The sequence below is a fragment of the Gymnoscopelus microlampas genome, assembly GCF_963454915.1.
Source record: "Gymnoscopelus microlampas genome assembly, chromosome: 8".
Taxonomy (NCBI): Eukaryota; Metazoa; Chordata; class Actinopteri; order Myctophiformes; family Myctophidae; genus Gymnoscopelus; species Gymnoscopelus microlampas.
Window position 1 is genome coordinate 9,299,514 of NC_139945.1, and position 20,330 is coordinate 9,319,843.

A 20,330-nucleotide genomic window follows, 5' to 3' on the forward strand; every position below is an offset into this window, starting at 1 on the left:
TTCCCTTTTAATTGAAGTCCTGTGTCCATTGAAGATGCCAATGCCGTGAAACAACCGTTTTTTTCCCTCTCTTTTTTGGCATTTGACGTCAAGTAACACCAATAACATTATCGTCGGGGCAATTGAAGTGATTTTCCGAGAGATCCGGAAGAAACCTTATTCTGTCAGAGTGATAAGATGGGCAAAATGCCACGCTGTTGGCTCCCACATACACACTAAAGAAGAGCGGAATAATGGGAGAGAATGGTTACTGTGTGTGTGTGTGTGTGTGTGTGTGTGTGTGTGTGTGTGTGTGTGTGTGTGTGTGTGTGTGTGTGTGTGTGTGTGTGTGTGTGTGTGTGTGTGTGTGTGTGTGTGTGTGTGTGTGTGTGTGTGTGTCCGTGTCCACAAGTATAGTAGAATGTAGCAAAATAGACATTGTGAGGAGATTTTCCTGGTCCTCACAAACGGTTCGTTTTATGGTCAAAAACTATTTGCGAAATCAGGCTTACAATTAGGAAAAGATTCCGGTTAGGATTAGGCATTTATTTAGAGGTTAGATTTAGAAGTTGGGGTTAGAGTTGTGCCAGATTTATACTTAGTTGTGTGCCATGGTGTCACGCACCGAACATAGCCGATCTAAAGGCTCACAACGAGCCGCAGCGCAACGTGTTGTGAGCTTGTAGATCGGATATTCTCGGCTTTATGGGGTTGCGGTAAAGAATTGCACGCACATACATGTATACAAATTTTAATTTGTAAAATGTCTGCCCTACAATGTTGAGGTCCTCACAAGTATAATACAAACGTACGCGTGTGTGTGTGTGTGTGTGTGTGTGTGTGTGTGTGTGTGTGTGTGTGTGTGTGTGTGTGTGTGTGTGTGTGTGTGTGTGTGTGTGTGTGTGTGTGTGTGTGTGTGTGTGTGTGTGTGTGTGTGTGTGTGTGTGTGTGTGTGTGTGTGTGTGTGTGTGGTTATGAATAGGACAGGAGGACCATCACCGTGGGAACTGGTTCTACATTAAACAACCATTATCCTAGTGTTTAAGACCAGAGCGTATCCAGCACTTAGCCTACAGCAGAGATGCACCACACAACATGAGATGAAGACAAATACAATGGCTCGTTATTCCCCAAAGATTTATGCATTAAAGACATTAGCCTCTCTTTAATTATGTATTTAGCCCATATTTAAACTTTATCTGACTGCTTTCTGAACAAAAAAAAAGAAAATCAGATTTAATGTGTGTGTGGGTTTGTATTGTAAGATAGAGCCCAGAGATCTTGTCAGCGGAGTTGCGTTGCCATGGGAACAGCTTGGGTCCAAGTTTATTTCCTGTCAGCTACCTGACACAAACACTGCAACAGGAAATAAACTGGGGATGAACTTTACCGTGTCTATGTTGTCAAGTGTGAAAAGGTCCATTATAATTTATTTCAGTAAAGAAAGTTATGTCACGGAACCACAAATGGTCCCCCACACAAATATACAAGCTCACAATGTCTCACCCTGTGACACATTGAGAGTTGGCAATGTTTTAGTAGCCATAATATAAAATATGGTTACTGACTTTGATGCTGCATTGACACATTTATCAGAGGACCCCCTGGATCCTCATCAAGGGCTGGACCCCCTGGAGACACTACTGATTTATTGATATCAATGTGTTGGGCCATTCATTCAATAGGCCTTTTTCACGGCAGCCATGTTGACATAAACCATTGTGTGATGTCACTGCCTTCACGCGATTATTGTTTTCGTAGGACGCGAGACATGAGACGCGGCTTGTGATTGGCTGAAACCGTGGTAGGGAGTGCTCGGCTGTGTTCACTTGGACCGCACGTGAGGCAGTGTAGATGTGTCGGAGGCACCAAAACTAGGGGGGGGGGGGGGGGGGGGGCTGATTTACTAAGTCGGCTGAAGCGGACTTTGCAACGTTCGGCACGGCTCCTCCGAAAACAAGCGCTCCTTTATGTCTTGCCTCCTACGAACACAATAATAGCTTCCTCCACAGGCTTTACCAATGATACTAATTAGGGCTCTGTTCCATTCTGGTCATACAGAGTCAGGGTGGTGCTAATCTGAGTTCCCAGAAGTTTTCGCCAGCTCTGGCGAGGAACTTCTGGGCCACAGCCCTGGTATTTGTGGGCGGGATGTACGTCACGCTCTGAATCTGAGCGGACACGCCTCTTACCGGTCTGAGAGCTGTGCAACTCGTCTAAAAAGTCCGACGAGAGGCAAACAGCAGTACACAACAATGGCGGCCGAAATTTCTCAAGGGGAAATTGCTTCCCGTCGATCCTATTTAGATGCATCACCCACTGCATGTGGATCCCGCCCCCTTTTCTTCATTGGCTGTTGATTTGAATCACAACGCAGTGGCCGCGCCCCTGCTGTCCAAGCTCCGACGCTAACCCTCCCAGACTAGGGTGGTGCTGATATTGTGCGTGTTGGCTCACTGGAAACTCTGCTTCCAGTGAGCCACTAAATGGAACATAGCCTTAATTAGTATCATTGCTAACACCTGGGAGGGAAGTAACGACTATATAGTCAATATGGCTGTTGTGACAAAGGTCTATTGTGGGCCGGTGCAAAAATAATCTATGATTAGTATATTTGACGGGTCTGCAGCCGTTTGGCTTTTAAATTAATATTTCCGTCAACCAAAACTGACAGCCCAAAGACAATGGGTCTTTATATTCAAGCAACAGTAAGAAATAACAGCTTCCTGGCTGGTGGTTCAGGGGGCAGCATTCTACTTGACTTCACAACTGATCCTTTTCTGGTTCATATTATCTAGAACAGCATCTTGTATTCATTCCAACACACTTTTTGTTGCCAATACGTTTGTACATATACTCAAGCAAATGTGTATGTGAATACAGGACTTTTAACAGAGTATTTCCACGTGCTGGTCACTGACTCGTTGTGGGGGGGGTCATCCCTCATGGTCCGACGCAACTGAAGCCTGTGGCTCCACGCGCCGGCCTCCAAAGCACTGCCCACTGCGCCAACACTGCCCTGGCACATGCTTCTCCTCGTTGCCCGATGGGCACGATCTTATTACAGCTGAATGTTCTGTCCACAGCGCTTTTTTTCTGAGGCAGGGACGATTGTGTGTCGCTATCAGCGGTAGGCCAGATGCCACAGTGGCTGTTTTAATGGCGCCCCTCATGTCCAAGTGCTTTGATCCAAGTCAGTTCACCTACATGTAGCGCGAATCGACCGCCAAGTCCCCCTTCCTTTTTCATCCCCTTGACAGCCTGGGCAATGCTTCCTGCTTTGTTTGTTTACCCTGGCCTTACAGAAATAGGTCTCTCTCTCTCTCTCTCTCTCTCTCTCTCTCTCTCTCTCTCTCTCTCTCTCACAAGGTCGAATCCCCAGGTGTATTTGAGCGTGACTGTCCCCTCAGTCACCCTCGTCTCAGAACAAAGCAGCTACGGCAGCCATGCCCGTGGTACCCCCCTACACCCCCATCTCAACTCCACCTCTCTCTTTGTATCGCTCCTTCTCTTCCCAGGTCTTTTCTCTGGTATTCTACGTATCCCAAAATCTTTTATTTCCTTCCTTATACACCTCTCTTCTCTCTCTCTCTCTCTCTCTCTCTCTCTCTCTCTCTCTCTCTCTCTCTCTCTCTCTCTCTCTCTCTCTCTCTGCCGCACTGCCTGACAATAGCGATCAGCCTTTTCTTTTGTGTTTGGTCGATGACTGTACTCCCTTGCATGCAGCCTCTGCAGTTTGGCTTTGGCATGGGCTGTAATTTGAGCTCTAGGAAAAGACTGCTCCTCGAGCGGAGTGAGGGTCCCTCTTGGGGGCCTCCCAGGGTCCTTCACGTGTGTGTGTGTGTGTGTGTGTGTGTGTGTGTGTGTGTGTGTGTGTGTGTGTGTGTGTGTGTGTGTGTGTTGGCGGGTGGGGGGAGTTGGCTCCTTGGCTGTGTTATTACGCCTTCCCCTCTGGTTTGCATTTGCGTGGGCTCGCTGCTTAGGGAGAAGTGTGCTGCACAAAAAGTGCTCCGTGTGCCAGTGTTTTGTTAAGCCCCATTCATATACTTTGTCGTGCAACAGTGTCGTGTGCCACGAAGAGCAGACCTACAAGCTCACAGCGCATCGCGGATGCGACCACGTTGTGAGCTTGTAGGTCTGCTATTCTTCTCGCCCGCTCTTGGCGCACAGCATAAATAAACGGAGCATAAATTAGGCTTCGGTCTTCAAGAGGGGAAGAGGCCTGCCGTCTAACTACGGTACATATTTATGAGTTTTCATTGACTACCGCTTCACCCCCCCCGCGACCCCCTCCTCCCAAACACACATACCCGCCCCATCCTCACATCGCTGCGTCTTAAGATTAAACTTTAACTAGTGTTGGCAAACGGCAAAATTGTGTTTTGCTACTATCGAAACGCCATCACACCATAAAGCCCTGGCACGGCGGGTAATCTCGAGGCGAGGTGATAAAAACGGGAGCAAAGCCCCCAGCGGGGGCCGCGACAAGGACACAGGTGTTTCTTCAAGGTACTAGATTGACAAGGTTGCCAGTTCCTGTCAAACGGCATTAGTAAATCAATCTGTCATCTTCAAAAACCCTGAAGTTTTAAATCTCTATAGAGTGGTGGTTGTTGTCGATGTGGACAGGAGGAAATGAAAGATGATGTGCACTCAGGGACTTGAAAAAGGTTGTCACTCGGTTTTGTGTGTATGTGCGCGCGCGCGTGTGTGTATGTGTGTACGTGTGTTTACTTCTTTATCTGATTTGGCTTTTGGCCCCGTCTTCGTACTGAGGGAGAAATTGGCCTCCCTGTCATAATACACTGCTTTACACAATGCAATTCATTCAGCAGCACGATGGCTGCACGACCGAGAGAGCCATGCTAGAATAAATAAAGGTACATTTGTCTGCTCATGATTCCAGCCTCATTGTTGAACCAGCAGGTTTCTATTGGTTTCAATATCGTTGCTGTTGGGCAGAAACCTCTCATCTCCATCATATTTTAACTTGTTGTGATTTTTTTTTCGTAAATGAATCTATACTTGATCCTCCTACAACGTCACACAAAAGCATAAAAAGTAGTAGATCCACAAGCTCGAAACGTGGTGCGAAGCGGTGCGTTTTGAGCTTGTTTTAAATCAAGCTTACTTTTTTATTTTAATCCTGAAAAGTAACCGTTTCGGACATATGAGGTTTCCACCCGACAGAGACGATATACTGGAGAGTGTGTCGTCGTGTCCTTCTGTCTGGGATAACCTTTGCGATAACTACTTACTTATACAGAGCGCTGCTTCACAGGCCTCTATACGGTCAGTGCCACAATAGATTTGGCATTCACTGGGTTGCCCCACATTGATACAACCTTCTCAGGGCTTTCTTACTCATTCTCATAATTAGCCTTAGCCCTGCTAGCGGCCGGCTCTAAGGCAGTTGGTCCCTCTACTGTACTAGTCCAACAATTTACTACTAGGCGTCTTGAAAACTACTTGGCTGGATTGACATGGAATATGCTGTTCACTTGCATGCTCCCCAGAGCTTGATGCCTACCGACCTTTCATCTTTTTTTTAGTTTTGGACCCAGCTGTAGCATTGCAGTCTCTCTTTGTCCTAACGTAAATCAAAATAATCTAACCCTATAGCTTGCTACTTAGACTAGACTAGAAATGGAAATTCAAAAATAAATGTGATATTTTAAAGATATTTTAAAAGATAATTTCCGTGAACGGAATTGACGAACAGATGACGGCTTCCTTTCTCGGCTTTTGGGGGGTGTAGTTCCGGACTCCACTTAGCATTTGGAGATTGTGGAATAGTCATCTGGCTATTCCACAATCTTTGCGAAACTATAGCATTGCCGTGGACTTGCTGTAGCATTGCTGTGGCTCGCTGTAGCATTGTCTGTGACTTATTGTAGCATTGCTTTGACTCGCCGTAGCATTGTCTCTTGCCTGTGACTCACTGTAGCATTGTCTATGACTCACTGTAGCATTGCTGTGACTCGCTGTAGCATTGCTGTGATTTGCTGTAGCATTGTCTATGACTTGCCGTCGGCAGGTTTGTGATGCATGTGGTACCCAGCCCCCGCCGACACTGTAGGCCACTGTGTATAATATATTTCCTCAGTGTTTATGACTAGATCCACTTGTTGGTTTTATGGGTCTGCTGTGATTAACAGCAGTGGGTACTTCATGTGAGGCGGCTCCATTCACTCCCTTTTCGGGCGGGAGATAATTATAGCTGCGGCTTGGTTGTAAATATGAGGCCGGCCAGGGGGGTGTCTGACCGCCCGGGAAATGGGACATGATCAGGACATCACCTGGAGAGAGACATAAATCACACACACAACAACCCCGCCGTACAGCAACGATCTGTGACAGAGCAGCAGAACACAGCTGCTGACTGCTCGGCTGTTCTCTCACACAACTCCATTTGTACGTTTTTGCTTATGAAAATGAACCCACAATTGTCCCTCTTCTGGGCATGCCATTATAGGTGGACAAAAACAAATAAACAAGATATGACACACTCATATTATACCAGGTTGCTTATTTCTCTCACTAAACAACGTTTTTAGATCCCGTATTCTGAGAGGACATTGAGCAACAGTGCCACTTACCATAGAGTTACATACAGTGGCCGAACACAGTACGGTGGGTCGTCTTTAGATCCCATATTCTGAGAGCACATTGGCTAAGAAAAACAGCCAATGAGGAAAAAGTCACGCAAAAGTCACTACTAGCTAGAGTGTATCTATAGACCAGGTCTGCAACCTGGTAAAAAGAACGTTTTCTAAATTGTGAAAATGGCCAATCTACAAGCTCACAGTGCGTTGCTTCGCTATTTCCCCTATTCATCGAACAACAAAGGACATGGGACTTTTGTGGTTAATGTTAATAAGCTGATTGAAGGAAGCGGATTGCAGAGAGAAAGTGTGTGTGGTGTGTGTGTGTGTGAGACGGAGTGTTGATTAGAGGATGTGATCAGGTCATCAGCATTCATCAGGCGAACCGCAGGGCAGCGAGGTGGGGGACCGGGTTGGGAGTTCTACACACACGTTATGATGAATGAAAGACTTAACCACACACACGTTTACACCAACACCCCCCCCCCCCCCCCCCCTCTTGCTAATTGGCCTCTTTTTCCCCTGCCATTCCTTACAGGCATATACTACTCAATGAAGGAGGGGGGTCGAAGAGAACCCATCCATTTGCTAATTGCTCGGTTTTTATGTAGATAACGTGTGTGTGTGTGTGTGTGTGTGTGTGTGTGTGTGTGTGTGTGTGTGTGTGTCTATATGTGTGCATGTGTCTGTGTTCTCATCATGGCGGACACTTTACACAGGAATCCACCATTTATCTTAACCCATTCAGACCGGGAACGCATCTGTGTCATTTTCTTGGCAATTCTTTCTTTTTCTTTTTCACTAAATGTTTTATCCTGCCATTTTGTATTTTTCACCCGGTGTCAATTTTCTATTGATCCTATGATTCTATGATCCTGGGCGCTACACTCCCCTCACCAGCCTAGGGAAGCCAGGGTCAAGCTCATGCCTCCTTCAATGCATGAGAGCCAACTGACCACCTTGTCATCTGACAGGGGGGAGTTTCCCTGGTTGGACGTAGCACGTGGAAGGAACACGTTATTCCAACCAACAGGCCCTATATTCACAGCAGTCATAGTGTAAGACATTCGTCTGACCATTCTGGTCAGACGGAGTCAGGGTGCTGATATTGTGCATGTTGGCTCACTGGAAACACTCCCAAATGGCCCTTTACGGGTGTGTAACCCTGAGAGTGTACAAATGGACGGGTCCATTTGGTTCCATTTGTACACTCTCAGAGTTATGGGGGTCGTGGAAATCTGAAATTCCAAAAATCTGAGAACTACTGTGCTAGACTAAATGGAACAGAGCCTTCATTAGTATCATTGGTAACACCTGTGAAGGAAGTGATAATATGGCTGCTGTGCATAGAGCCTATTGTACTTAATGGGTTACTAGCACCTCCAGGCTGTCATTGAACTATTTTGCGTGTGTGGAAAAAAAAAAGAAGAAATAGTAATTAAAGTGTGTACGAGGTGGCGCTGGCTGGCTATAGGTGAGCGCGGCCGGCGGAGCGGCTGAATGAATGAATTCGCTCCCTCCTCCTCCTCCTCCTCCTCCAGCTCACCGCTCACACACTCGTTCAGTAATGATGCATTGCTTTGCGCTCTCTCTTTCCTCCCATCTCATCAGAAACGCTCCTCCAGTGAGCAAAGTAAGAGTCTGTATATATGCGTGTCCATTATGGTAATAAACAAGTCCCCCAGTCGCCGCCACACGCACGCCGGCATGCGAATATCAAGGTTGCTGTTGGGGTGGGGGGGTGGGGGGGGGGGGGGGGGGGGGTGGCAGAAACCTTGTATCTCCGAATTGCACTTTTGTTTGTATTTTTTTTGTGAATTAATGCCCTACTTTGTCGCACGAAAGTTGCGGACAGAGGTTTCCACCCGCCATCGATGAGAGATGAGATGGAGGGGGTGCACTCTGACTGCACCCCCTCTCACTGTGTGTGTGTGTGTGTGTGTGTGTGTGTGTGTGTGTGTGTGTGTGTGTGTGTGTGTGTGCGTGTGCGTGTGTGTGCGCAGTGGTGGGAAAAGTACTCAATTTGTTTTTACTTAAGTAAAAGTATCAATACTGCATTGTAGAAGTAAAAGTCTGGTGTTCAAAATCTGGTGTTCAAAATGTATTTGAGTAAAAGTACACAAGTATTGGTATCAAAACGTACTTAAAGTATGTACCAACGGTACAAGTACTAACATGTTTGAAAATAGCAGATCTACAAACTTGTAGATCGGCTATTTTCAAATACAATAGCGTAGGTCTAAAATATGGCTAAAGTGGTTAATGTATGTTCTCCAAAGTAACTAGTAACTAAAGTTTTCAAATAATTGTAGTGGAGTAAAAGTACGATATTTTCCTCTGAGATGTAGTGGAGTAGAAGTAAAAGTATTGAAAATTGGCCCGAATTGACTCGTTTAGCTTCCATTGCGTGTGGCTGGTATTGACTGCAATGGTCCTTGGGCTCTTGTTTATCGTAATTAAAAGAAGTCTTTTCCTCCCCTCCTTTTTTCTTTTAGTAACCTCGTATCTCCGTAGTTCAACTTTCTGTGTATTTTCGTAAATGAACTTTGTCATACCACAGTGTCACACAGAAGTAGCACAAATAGGCAAACTATGCGTTGTGAGCTTGTAGATCTGCTATTTTGGCTATTTAAAAACATAGCAGATATACAAGCTCAAAGCGCCGCACAGAGTGTCGCGCTTTGAGCTTGTATATCTGCAATTATTATTATTATTATTATTTTTTATCGTCAACATTTTTGGAAAAGATTATATATATTTTTTAAGCGTTTTTCTAAAACATTTCTAAAATATGTTGTTCCAGGGACCCCCTCAGAAGCAGAGATTCGAGTTACAAATGTTCGCTTAAAAATATATATATTCAAAGATTTGCATACATTTTCACGATGAAGCTCGTAGCTCGTATGAGCTCGTAGATCTGCTATTTTTGAATAGCCAAAGAAATCTTAAAAATGACACGGATGCGTTCCCGGTCTTAATGGGCTAAGATAAAGTGCAAGTCGTTAAGTTGGCCTGTGGGATTCATAAATATCGAACCAATGAAAGTATTCACAAGACCTTGTGACTAAATAATAACTGCATTGGACCACCCCCCCCCCCCCCCCCCCCCCATTTCCTGAACAGTCAACGTTTCGAAACATACAAGGTTCTGAACCGACTGCAACATCTTGTTAATCGTAATCTAATGTTTTGTTTTTTTTCCTCCTATAGCTGCCGAGGGACAGACGGTCCAGATGGACTCGGTGAAGTCCGGCTTCGTGGGCTCTCAGGTGGAGCTGCGCTGCATCTTCGTCAACAGCCAACCGCCCGTGAAGATCTCCCAGGTCAGTGGTGTAAAGTAACTAAGTACATGTTTTACTCAAACACTGTACTTAAGTTAGAGGTACTTTTACTTTCCCGGAGTATTTCCAATTGTCTATACTTTTACTTCTACTCCACTACATCTCAGAAGCAAGTGATGACACTAAGAAATGAGCAGGAAAAATTGGAACTGGAACACTATACAAATTAAGCTTAAAATGGGTACTTTCTCCTGATTGGCTGAGAGTTTGACACCTACCGAAAAATGTATTTTCTGTTTATTAAAGAGCTGGAGAGACGGGGAGACTCCTGTTACTGAACAAACACTCTATAGCAATGATTACTATCAGACTATAGTATTTTAACCTTTTAACAAAATACTTTTTGTTTTAACCAAAAAATATCACTTACCCTACCTTTAAGTACATTTTGATACCAATACTTGTGTACTTTTACTCAAGTAAATTTTGAATTCCGGACTTTTACTTTTACATTGCAGTATTGATACTTTTACTTAAGTAAAACATTTTAGTACTTTTTTTTCCCCCCCACCACTGTCCCTATAGGTCACCTGGCAGAAGTTCCTCAACGGCACCAAGCAGAACGTGGCCATCGCCAACCCGGCACTCGGCGTGTCCGTGCTGGCGCCGTTCAAGGAGCGCGTCAGCTTCAAGCAGGCGGCGGTGCGCAACTCGCAGCTGGAGGACACCACCATCGTCTTCTCCAACCTGCGGCTGTCCGACGAGGCGGCCTACATCTGCGAGTACACCACCTTCCCCGCGGGGAACCGCGAGAACATGGTCAACCTCACCGTGTACGGTAAGGAGGACTTTTGGGAGAATGGCGGATGGGCCGTCTCCGCCGCGCATGCACGGAGGGATTTGTGTCGGTATCGCCGGGATACGTTATCTTTTATTCTAGAATGATCTGACTAACTTTTACTTTTTGTGAAATATACGATTTCGACCATCTCACTTCTACGAACTAGCAGTGGTGGAAAAAAAACAATTCTTTACTTAAGTAAAAGTATCAATACTGCAATGTAGAAATACTCTGTTACAAGTAAAAGTCCGGAATAAAAAAATGTACTTGAGTAAAAGTACAAAACAATGTACTTAAAGGTAGGGTAAGTGATATTTTTTGGTTAAAGCAAAAAGTATTTTGTTAAAAGGTTAAAGCACTATATTCTGATAGTAATCATTGCTATAGCTATAGAGTGTTTGTTCAGTAACAGGAGTCTCCCCGTCTCTCCAGCTCTTTAAACAGAAAATATGTTTTCCGGTAGGTGTCAAAATCTCAGCCAATCAGGAGAAAGTACCCATTTTAAGCTTCATTTTTATGGTGTTCCAGTTGCAATATTGCCTGCTCATTTCTTAGTGTCATCACTTCCAATTTCACTTGTTTAATCTATATCCTGGTTGAGTGAAACTGAAACGAAAATACATTTTCTGTTTAACCCATTAATACCTGGAACACATCTGTGTCACTTTAGATTTCTTTGGCTATTCAAAAACAGCAGATATACAAGCTCATAGCGCCGCACCGAGTGCCACGCTATGAGCTTGTAGATCCGCTGTTTTTGAAAAATCTTGAAAACATTTTTTTTAGGTCTAAATGGGTTAATAAAGAGCTGTAGAGGACATGGAGACTCCTTTTACTGAACAAACACTCTATAGCAATGAGTACTATCAGAATATAGAGCTATTTAACACTTATTTTAACCAAAGAAAATCACTTACCCTACCTTTAAAGTACCAAAATTAAAAAAAAGTACTCAATATGCAGAATGTCCCGTTTCACAAGTTTTCAAATGTATAAAATGTATAAAAAATATTTTGAAAATAGCTGATCTACAAGCTTGCAATGTGTCACATCGCGACGCATTGTGAAATGTATATAGGGCTGAAGTGGTTAATATATGTTTTGTAATAATTATCAAAATCTACAAAGTAACTAGTAACTAATTGCTTTCAAATAATTGTAGTGGAGTAAAAGTATAGTATTTGCCTCTGAGATGTAGGGGAGTAGAAGTAAAAGTATTGAAAATTGGAAATACTCAAGTAAAGTAAAAAAGATCTCAAAATTGTGCTTAAGCACAGTACTTGAGTAAACGTACTTTACCACCGCAAACTATGCTACCAACTCCCCAAGTAGGCCTATCCTTCATCCTTTAACCCATTGAGACCTGAAGCCGATTCTACATGTCTCCTAAATCTCAACAGTTTTCTGAAAAACGTATGTTTCTATATCAGTGGTGCTCAAACTTTTTCATGTCATGGACCCCCAAAATGATATGTATTTGGCCGTGGACCCCCATCAAAATATTTTTGTTCTAGGGACCCCCAGAGGCAAAGATTTGAGTTAAAAATGTTCGCTTTAAAAATATATATATTCAAAGATTTGCACACATTTTCACAAATTTTCAAAAATAGCAGATCTACAAGCTCGTAGCGCGGCACTCGGTGCCGCGCTATGAGCTTGTATATCTGCTATTTTTGAATAGCCCAAAGTGTAAAATAATGCTTTTTTGCTCAAATCTAAAAATGACACAGTTCCAGGTCTTAATGGGTTAACTCGTGTCATCTACGCCTCCATCTCAAAATGAAATGCTTCCCATAACACTACTGTGCTGTTTACCTTTGCTTTTGAGTCTTGGGAAGATTCCAATTAAATTGTATTAAACACTTGTAATGCAGTTGTCTCTGAAAGCACATGAATTACTGTAGATAACACAATCTTTAGTTTCTTTAATTAAAGAGTAAAGTCTAGACCTGCTTTATGTGAATTGAAACATGCCTTTAGGTAACTTCTATTGTGATATTATGGTACTGAAATTAAATTGACTTGACTATGGAGGAGGGAGCATTGCTTTGGGGGGGGAGCAGTATTATCTGGCAAAGGTTAAGGAATTTAAAGATTTGAAAAGTTCAATGACAAGGGAATAAGTATCTCTCTTAACGTGCCAATGCAAATGCACAGTGGTGGAAAAAGTACAGAGGTTGCTGCCCGACAGCAACGATAATGTGCATTTGATGGGGGGCTCAGTATAATATGTGCATTTAACAGTATATATGGAGTCCGCCGACCGCATGACCCCACCCATCCATTAGGCAATTTTTTATATAAGGACAACAGCATCGCAGAATCAATGCGACCTCGTTCATACTGGGACAAACGTTGGTTTTCTAAACGGCGGGCAGACATTTGCTCAGCTCTTCTGCCTGCCCTCTACATTGAATTGTATAGATGTCAGCAGACATAATATCAGTAGGCGGAAATCACTGATCGTCTGGCTACGTGATACTACTCATCGTTGCTCTCTGGGCGAACCCTCTTATCTCCATATTATATTATTATTGTGCCTTTAACGTGTTTTTTTTTTCGTAAATGAATGCCCTGCTTGATCGTACTACAGCGTCACACTGAAGTACCTAAGGGAACGCGGTGCGATGCGTTCTTGTCGATCTGCAATGTTTTTTATATTTTTTTAATTTGAATCCCGAAAAGTTACAGTTTTTTGGACATACAAGCTTTCCACCCGACAAAGATGTCATCCATTAACATCCTCTATGCATCTAATTATACAATTAGTAATTCTCTGGGGGACACGTCGACACACTCCCTTTGCAACACACAGTGACATTATGTTTGTGTAAATTGTTTTTGCATCGACTCTCGCATGTCATCTGTCCCTTTTTAACCCGTTAAGACCGGGAACGCATCTGTGTGTCATTTAAAGATTTATTTGGGCTATTCCAAAAATAGCAGATCTACAAGCGCGGCACCGAGTGCCGCACTACGAGCTTGCAGATCTGCTATTTTTTTGAAAAAACGTGAACATTTGCACAAATCGTTGAATATATACGTTTTTTTTAAAGCGAAACATTTTTAACTTGGATCGTTGCTTCTGGGGGGTCCGCGGCCAAATACATATAATTTCAGGGGTCCTTGACATGAAAAAAGTTTGAGAACCACTGATAGCAAAATAAGTCTTTCCTAAAAACTGTTGGGATTTAGAAGACATTTGTAGAATCCCCCAGAAGCAAAGTAACAAATGCTCGCTTTAAAACTAAATATATTCAAAGATTTGCACATTCATGTTCACGATTTTTTTTAAATAGCAGATCTGCAAGCTCATAGATCTGCACTCTGTAGATCTGCTATTTTTGAATATCCAAAAGAAATCTAAAAATGACACAGATATGTTCCCGGTCTTAATGGGTTAAAGCAAGTGACAAGCTCTGCAGGGGGGCCGTAAATAGAATTACAATTAATTTTATACATAAAAAAACAAACAAGTTGAGACGTAAAAACTTCAACATGTAACGATCCCTTTCTGGGTGGACGAGACGTTCCAGGGGTTTGTTTTTGTTCATCTGGCAGACAGGCAGCTTTGATAGGGCTGCGTGTTGACGCTTGATTAGAGATCTAATTAGAAATTAAGTGTCACTGTGTTTTTCATTAAGCCTCGGCAAAGGAAAAGCACTTGGCTGAAGTAGTCCCTGTTGTCAATTCAAGGTCTCCCATTTTGTGTCATCAAGTCTCCATTAGCACTTCCTTTGCTTGTGGAATGTCAAGAACCATGAGCATAGATAGGTACTTGAGGAGTGTTCGAAAAGGGCTCGAAAGTAACCCAAGTACATTTACTCAAGTACTGTTGGCTACAACATTGAGGGGCTTTTACATTACTTGAGTATTTTCCATTTTGCAATACTTTATACTCTACTCCACTACTTTGAAAACATTAGTTACTGTTTACTTTGCAGATTTGTTTGTATTAATGCAAAACCCTATTCTTAAGCTATTTCAAAATAGCGATCTACAAGCTCAAAATGCGTATATACCTTCACACAATAACATTCTGTATGTTTACTTTTACTTTTGTTTAAGTACAGCTTGAGGCCAAAATGTTATACTTTTACTCAAACAAAGTTTTGAATGCAAGACTGTTACTTGCTTCTAACAGAGCATGTCTACTTTCTGGTATTGCTACTTTTTCTTAAAGGGATATTTCACTTTCAAAAAAACTTTGGGTCATTGTATTGTCTACTCAGGCTTTTGAGAGCCCCCCAGACCATTTTTAAGTTGCTTGATTCAGTATTCAGATATTTGATATACATTTTATCAGACACGCCCCCTTCCTATACAAACCCATTATAACTTCAAACTCCATTTTTAACATGTTAGATTTATCCAAAACACCCGTCCTTGGTTCTGGTGACTCACCCTGCCCTCCTAATACGTGAGGGGCCGTGTTTTTTCGGTTACTTTTTTCATTTATTTATTTTATTTTTTTTTATTGTATTTAAATGTTTTCATTTAAAAAAAAAACATAAAAAAGTTATGAAAAAAGTTATTGAAAAAACACGGCCCCCTCGCGTATTAGGAGGGCAGGGTGAGTCACCAGAACCAAGGACGGGTGTTTTTGATGAATCTAACATGCTAAAAATGGAGTTTGAAGTTATAATGGGTTTGTATAGGAAGGGGGCGTGTCTGATAAAAAGCATATCAAATATCTAAATAATGAATCAAGCAACTGAAAAACGTTCTGGGGGGCTCACAAAGGCCTGAGTAGACGATAAAATGACCCAAAGTTGTTTTGAAAGTGAAATATCCCTTTAAGTACAAAAAACAAATCGGTACAAGGACTTCTTCCAAAACTGAACAGGCTTCTTCATATCATACAAATACACGCCTCATAACTGCCTACAGTTGTGCGATTGCTTAAGCTCAAGGCAGCCTTTTGATGTTCTGTGTGAGCAAATTGGTAATTGGCAGCTCTCAAAGGATTTAAATTGGATGACTGTACATTTGGAAAGGCAAATGGCTTCTGCATCTGTGTAAGCATTTGTCAACCGATTTGGCTCCAAGGAAAGAAGGCAGGACTTCCCTTGATTTCAATCACCGCAAAATTGCTTTTTCTTCTCAACCCGCTAATTTTCATGTACTTCAAATGAATGAGGTGATTATAAGCTGAAGTGAGATTTGGAAATTATATGACTTCAAATCTAAATGATATCACGATTATTTCAAGCTTTTCCCTCGATAACAAAGTGAAAATAGCTTTAAAAGCTCACAACAATTTTTGCTATTTGTGTATGCCCCCATTGTACAGCAAAGTATAATACAGGGTTAATCAGACAAATGGACTTAGTAATTATAAAAAAATATAATATAATAATTTCTAATAGATACAAGAAACCTGCTCCTCGATTATTCGATTAACCCACATGAGCAAGATTAACCAAATTAAAGCGGGAACCCCTATACAGTACGTAACTATACCTTTCAATCCAGGAACCCCTTTTGGGGTTGTTGTTGCTATGTAGAGTATACAGCAACATAATGTTTTTGTAATTTTTTGAATGAATATTTGAAGTTTTTCAGAAAACTCTGGTCAGGATTTAGAAGGCGTTTTTAGAATCGGCCTCAGGTCTAAATGGGTTAAGACAATTAAAGGTTCTAAATATCAGTTTCGATATATTTTCGGTTAACTCTCTTTAATATGTAAAGAAAATGTCTCTCTCCTGAATGTTTTATGGTTAGAATTGTCAATTGCTACCCTAGGTGGGGTTGGCGAAAGGGCCTACTCTGTGTGGAGTTTGCATGTTCTCCCCGTGTCTCCCAGGGTAGTTAATACCCTCACAAAAACATGTAGTAATCCTGGTCACTATACTGCCTCCCCCATGACAGCCGGGGCGCCTGATGGAGGGGAAGGGAACTGGTTGGAATAACGTGTTCCTTCCACGCGCTACGTCCAACCAGGGAAACTCCCCCCTGTCAGGTGACAAGAAGGTCAGTTGGCTCTCATGCACTCTCAAGCATGAGCTTGGCCCTGGCCTCCCCAGGCTGTGGGGGACTGGTGTAGTGCTGGTGTAGGGCTGGTGTAGCACCCAGGATCACTTAGGAAATTGGCACCGGGTGGAGAAAAAATGGGTTACAAAAATCGCGGGATAAAGATTAGAAAATATAATAATAATAATTGTCAATTGCAAGAGCAAACAGTTTAATGTTCCATGTAGTCATCAAGAGCCTGTGTTATTTCCACTGTAGTCACGATGGAACCAGCGGGGGGGGGGGGGGGGGGGGGGGTGGGCGTCCATGTACCAGCTCTGATGGTGTGGTTAAACCGGTTCCGGAAACGTTTCCAAATTGTGATAGAACCGATTCCGGTTCCTTCAATGTTGGTTCCGGTTCTTCTGGTTCGTCTATGCCAGTGGTTCTCAAACTTTTTCATGTCAAGGACCCCCAAATTGACACTTATTAGCCCGCGGACCCCCATTTGAAAAGATAAGCCAGGGACCCCAATAAGAGAAGGTTTATACGGCTTTCTAGCAGTGATTCTCAACCATTTTAATGGCAAGGACCCCCATTTTGACGTGTATTAGGCTACAGACCCCCATTTAATGGCATTTATACCTCTGGGACCCGAATTTATATTATAAAATCAATGTTAATTTAACTCTGAGAGTGTACAAATGGAACCAAATGGACCCGTTAGGGTCCATTTGGTTCCATTTGTACACTCTCAGAGTTACAGAACCATAAGGGTCCATTTGGTTCCTATCCATCATTTAGCTGAGGACCCCCTGGAACCGCCTCAAGTACCCCTGGGGGTCCCCGTACCCCACTTTGAGAACCAACGGTCTATGCCAACCCTCATTGTAACTGCGGTATGAAATGGTATGCCTTTGACGCTAAAATACTACAAATGTAGTCACAAAGCAAAAAGAATGATGTCAATTGCCCTCTCTCCCTCTCTCTCTCTCCCTCTCTCTCTCTCTCTCTCTCTCTCTCTCTCTCTCTCTCTCTCTCTCTCTCTCTCTCCTACAGCTCGACCCGTGACCCGAATGACCTTGACCACGCCGACGATCGTGGCGAGGCCACAGAAGCGCAAGATGACGGTGGCCACGTGCGTGTCGGCCAACGGGAAGCCGCCCAGCGTGATCAAGTGGGACACCAGGTTGAAGGGCGAGGTCCAGTTCCAGGAGACCCGCAACGCCAACGGCACCATCACCATCCGCAGCAACTACATCGTGGTGCCGAGCCGCGAGACGCACAAGCAGAAGCTCACCTGCATCGTGACGTACCGCAACGAGAGGATCATGGACAGCGTGGTGCTCAACGTGCAGTGTAAGGAAGGCAGTGGCACTCTAAAACAAACTGTTTCATGTCAAAGGACAGTGTTGCCAGATTCTGTGAGAGAAACAAGCAACCAGGTCTAGGAAAACCAGCCCAAAAGAAGCGACTATGGGCCACATGTGCACTTCTATACATCAGCTATTTGAAAATAGCAGATCTACAATCGCGACGCGTTGTGAGCTTGTAGATTGGCTATTTTCAAATACAATCTTGCGAAGAAATTATAGTAAGCAGATCTGGCAACCCAGGTCAAGGACCCCCAGTTTGATATGCATTAGGCCACGGGACCCCCCGATTTTATCTCCAGGAGGCCAATCCACTCTGTGTTCATTTAACGCTGTACAAATGGACCCAAATGGACTCTTGCAGGTTAACTCTTTAACTGCCAGAGTATAGCACTACTAAACAAGGCCCAGACTGCCAGAGATTTTTTTTCTTCGATTTTCTTACCTTTTCAAGTAGTCACAGAATATTTATCTCCAGTATGATCGATCCCCTGATGGTTGCTAATCACGGAGGGTTTCACTGTGCTTCCGCGACAAAAAAAAAATTTAATCGCGACCTCCCGTTCACCTGTTTTACGGCGTTAAAAATAGCATGTTTCGTCAAAAAAAAGACACAGGAGATACAGGATTTTTAAGTAATAAGTTAACCAGGAAGTGAATGGAGCAGTAAATCTTCGGATCGCGTCATCTCTGGTTTTGTGTGAAAAAAAATGTAATAATCTCGTCTTTCTCGTCATAGAATATGACGAGAAATCTCGTCCATGGCAGTCAATGAGTTAATCTGGTTCCATTTGTACACTCTCAGAGTCCATCGGGGTCCATTCCGTTCCTAACTATCAATACATTTAGCTGGGAACCCCTGGCAACGCAGTACTATACTGAGAAAGAGAGAAAAAAAAACTATGAAACACATGTTCCTTTCCATTCGCACTCAGTTTGAATTCTTAGCATGTCTTGTATGGATGTCTGCCTGTCGGAGGCAGATTCTGACAGAACCCTCCTGCCTTTGTGTTACAGATGAACCCGAGGTGCAGATAGAAGGCTTTGATGGAAACTGGTACCTGAATCGCCAGGATGTTCAGCTGACCTGCCGGGCTGACGCCAACCCTCCCGTCACCATCTACCAGTGGAAACTGTGAGTGTTATCGAACCCTCCTCCCTCCCCTTCAAACCCACTGTGGCCGTCCGTCGCATTTATGACTCCGTTTGAAAAAAAATACCACCAGTGAACGAATAGCCGCGGGGCCCAGGACCGCGTAACGAAAGCAATTTGACACGTAATGTATCTGGTGGAATGGAGTTCTAGTTCTCTCCAACATTTTTGTTTCCGAGGCAGATACAACGGTGTAATCTTCAAAGACGAGCGCACGCTTAACCCATTGATACCTGGAACGCATCTGTGTCACTTTAGATTTCATTGGCTATTCAAAAATAGCATATATACAAGCTCATAGCGCGGCACCGAGTGCCGCGCTATGAGCTTGTATATCTGCTATTTTTGAAAATTCTTCTCTTTTTTTTTTCATTTTTTTTTTTCAAAAACTGTTATGATTTAGATTTTTTTTTTTTAAATCGCCTCAGGTCTTAATGGGTTAACTCCTTTCATCCTCACAACAAGAGTTGCTTCTCCATTTATTTGTTTGCTTGTAACATGTGTAATGAAGATAAGACGGTAGACTCGAGGCAACGCACAATGGCCCCATTAAGGCACCGACAAATCCCCTCCTTTATCTGTTTGATGGTCACAGATACCGGGAGACAAATCCAAACACAACCTAGTTTGCTTTGCATTTTTTTTGTGTTCGCACGTGCACGCACGCGTGTGTGTGTGAGTGTGCGTGTGCGCCTGTGTTCCCTTTTGAAGACTAAGTACCCCACGTGCAGGTAGCAAGCCTGAAAGCGACACCGCCGTCGCACGGTGTCCCCCCGGGGAGCGCCGGAGGCAACACTCTGGCACTGACCCAGAGGAGGGATAGGAGAGGGAAGGGGAGGGGAGGGGGTTCGGGTTGAATTGGAAGTACTAGGGAGCCACGGATTAGGGACTGCATACCAAAACTGTGGCATGCTGTGGTCGGGAGGAAACCTTGTATGTCCCAAACGGTCGCCTTTTTTCCCCGGAAATGGGAAACAAAGGAACCTGTGGTCCAATGGATCCAGTGTAGATAGGGTTTGGTCACAAGCTCTTTGCTGATGCGTTTCATTGGTTCAGTATTTATGAAACCCACACAGACCTTTCTTCCAAAAGTAGCAAAACTAGCCAATGTACATGCATACAACAGGTCACATGGTGTGGGCTTGA

The 20,330-nt window shown here is 43.5% G+C and overlaps 1 protein-coding gene across 1 annotated transcript in view; it reads left to right on the top strand.

Moving 5' to 3' along the window:
- Window positions 1-20,330, top strand: part of nectin1b (nectin cell adhesion molecule 1b) — a 149,337-nt gene that overhangs the window by 95,008 nt on the left and 33,999 nt on the right. Inside the window, exons 2-5 of the mRNA XM_084063800.1 lie at window positions 9,795-9,907; window positions 10,451-10,703; window positions 17,718-18,017; window positions 19,049-19,166. Coding sequence (XP_083919926.1) covers window positions 9,795-9,907; window positions 10,451-10,703; window positions 17,718-18,017; window positions 19,049-19,166 — 784 coding nt within the window. The remainder of the gene's footprint in view (window positions 1-9,794; window positions 9,908-10,450; window positions 10,704-17,717; window positions 18,018-19,048; window positions 19,167-20,330) is intronic.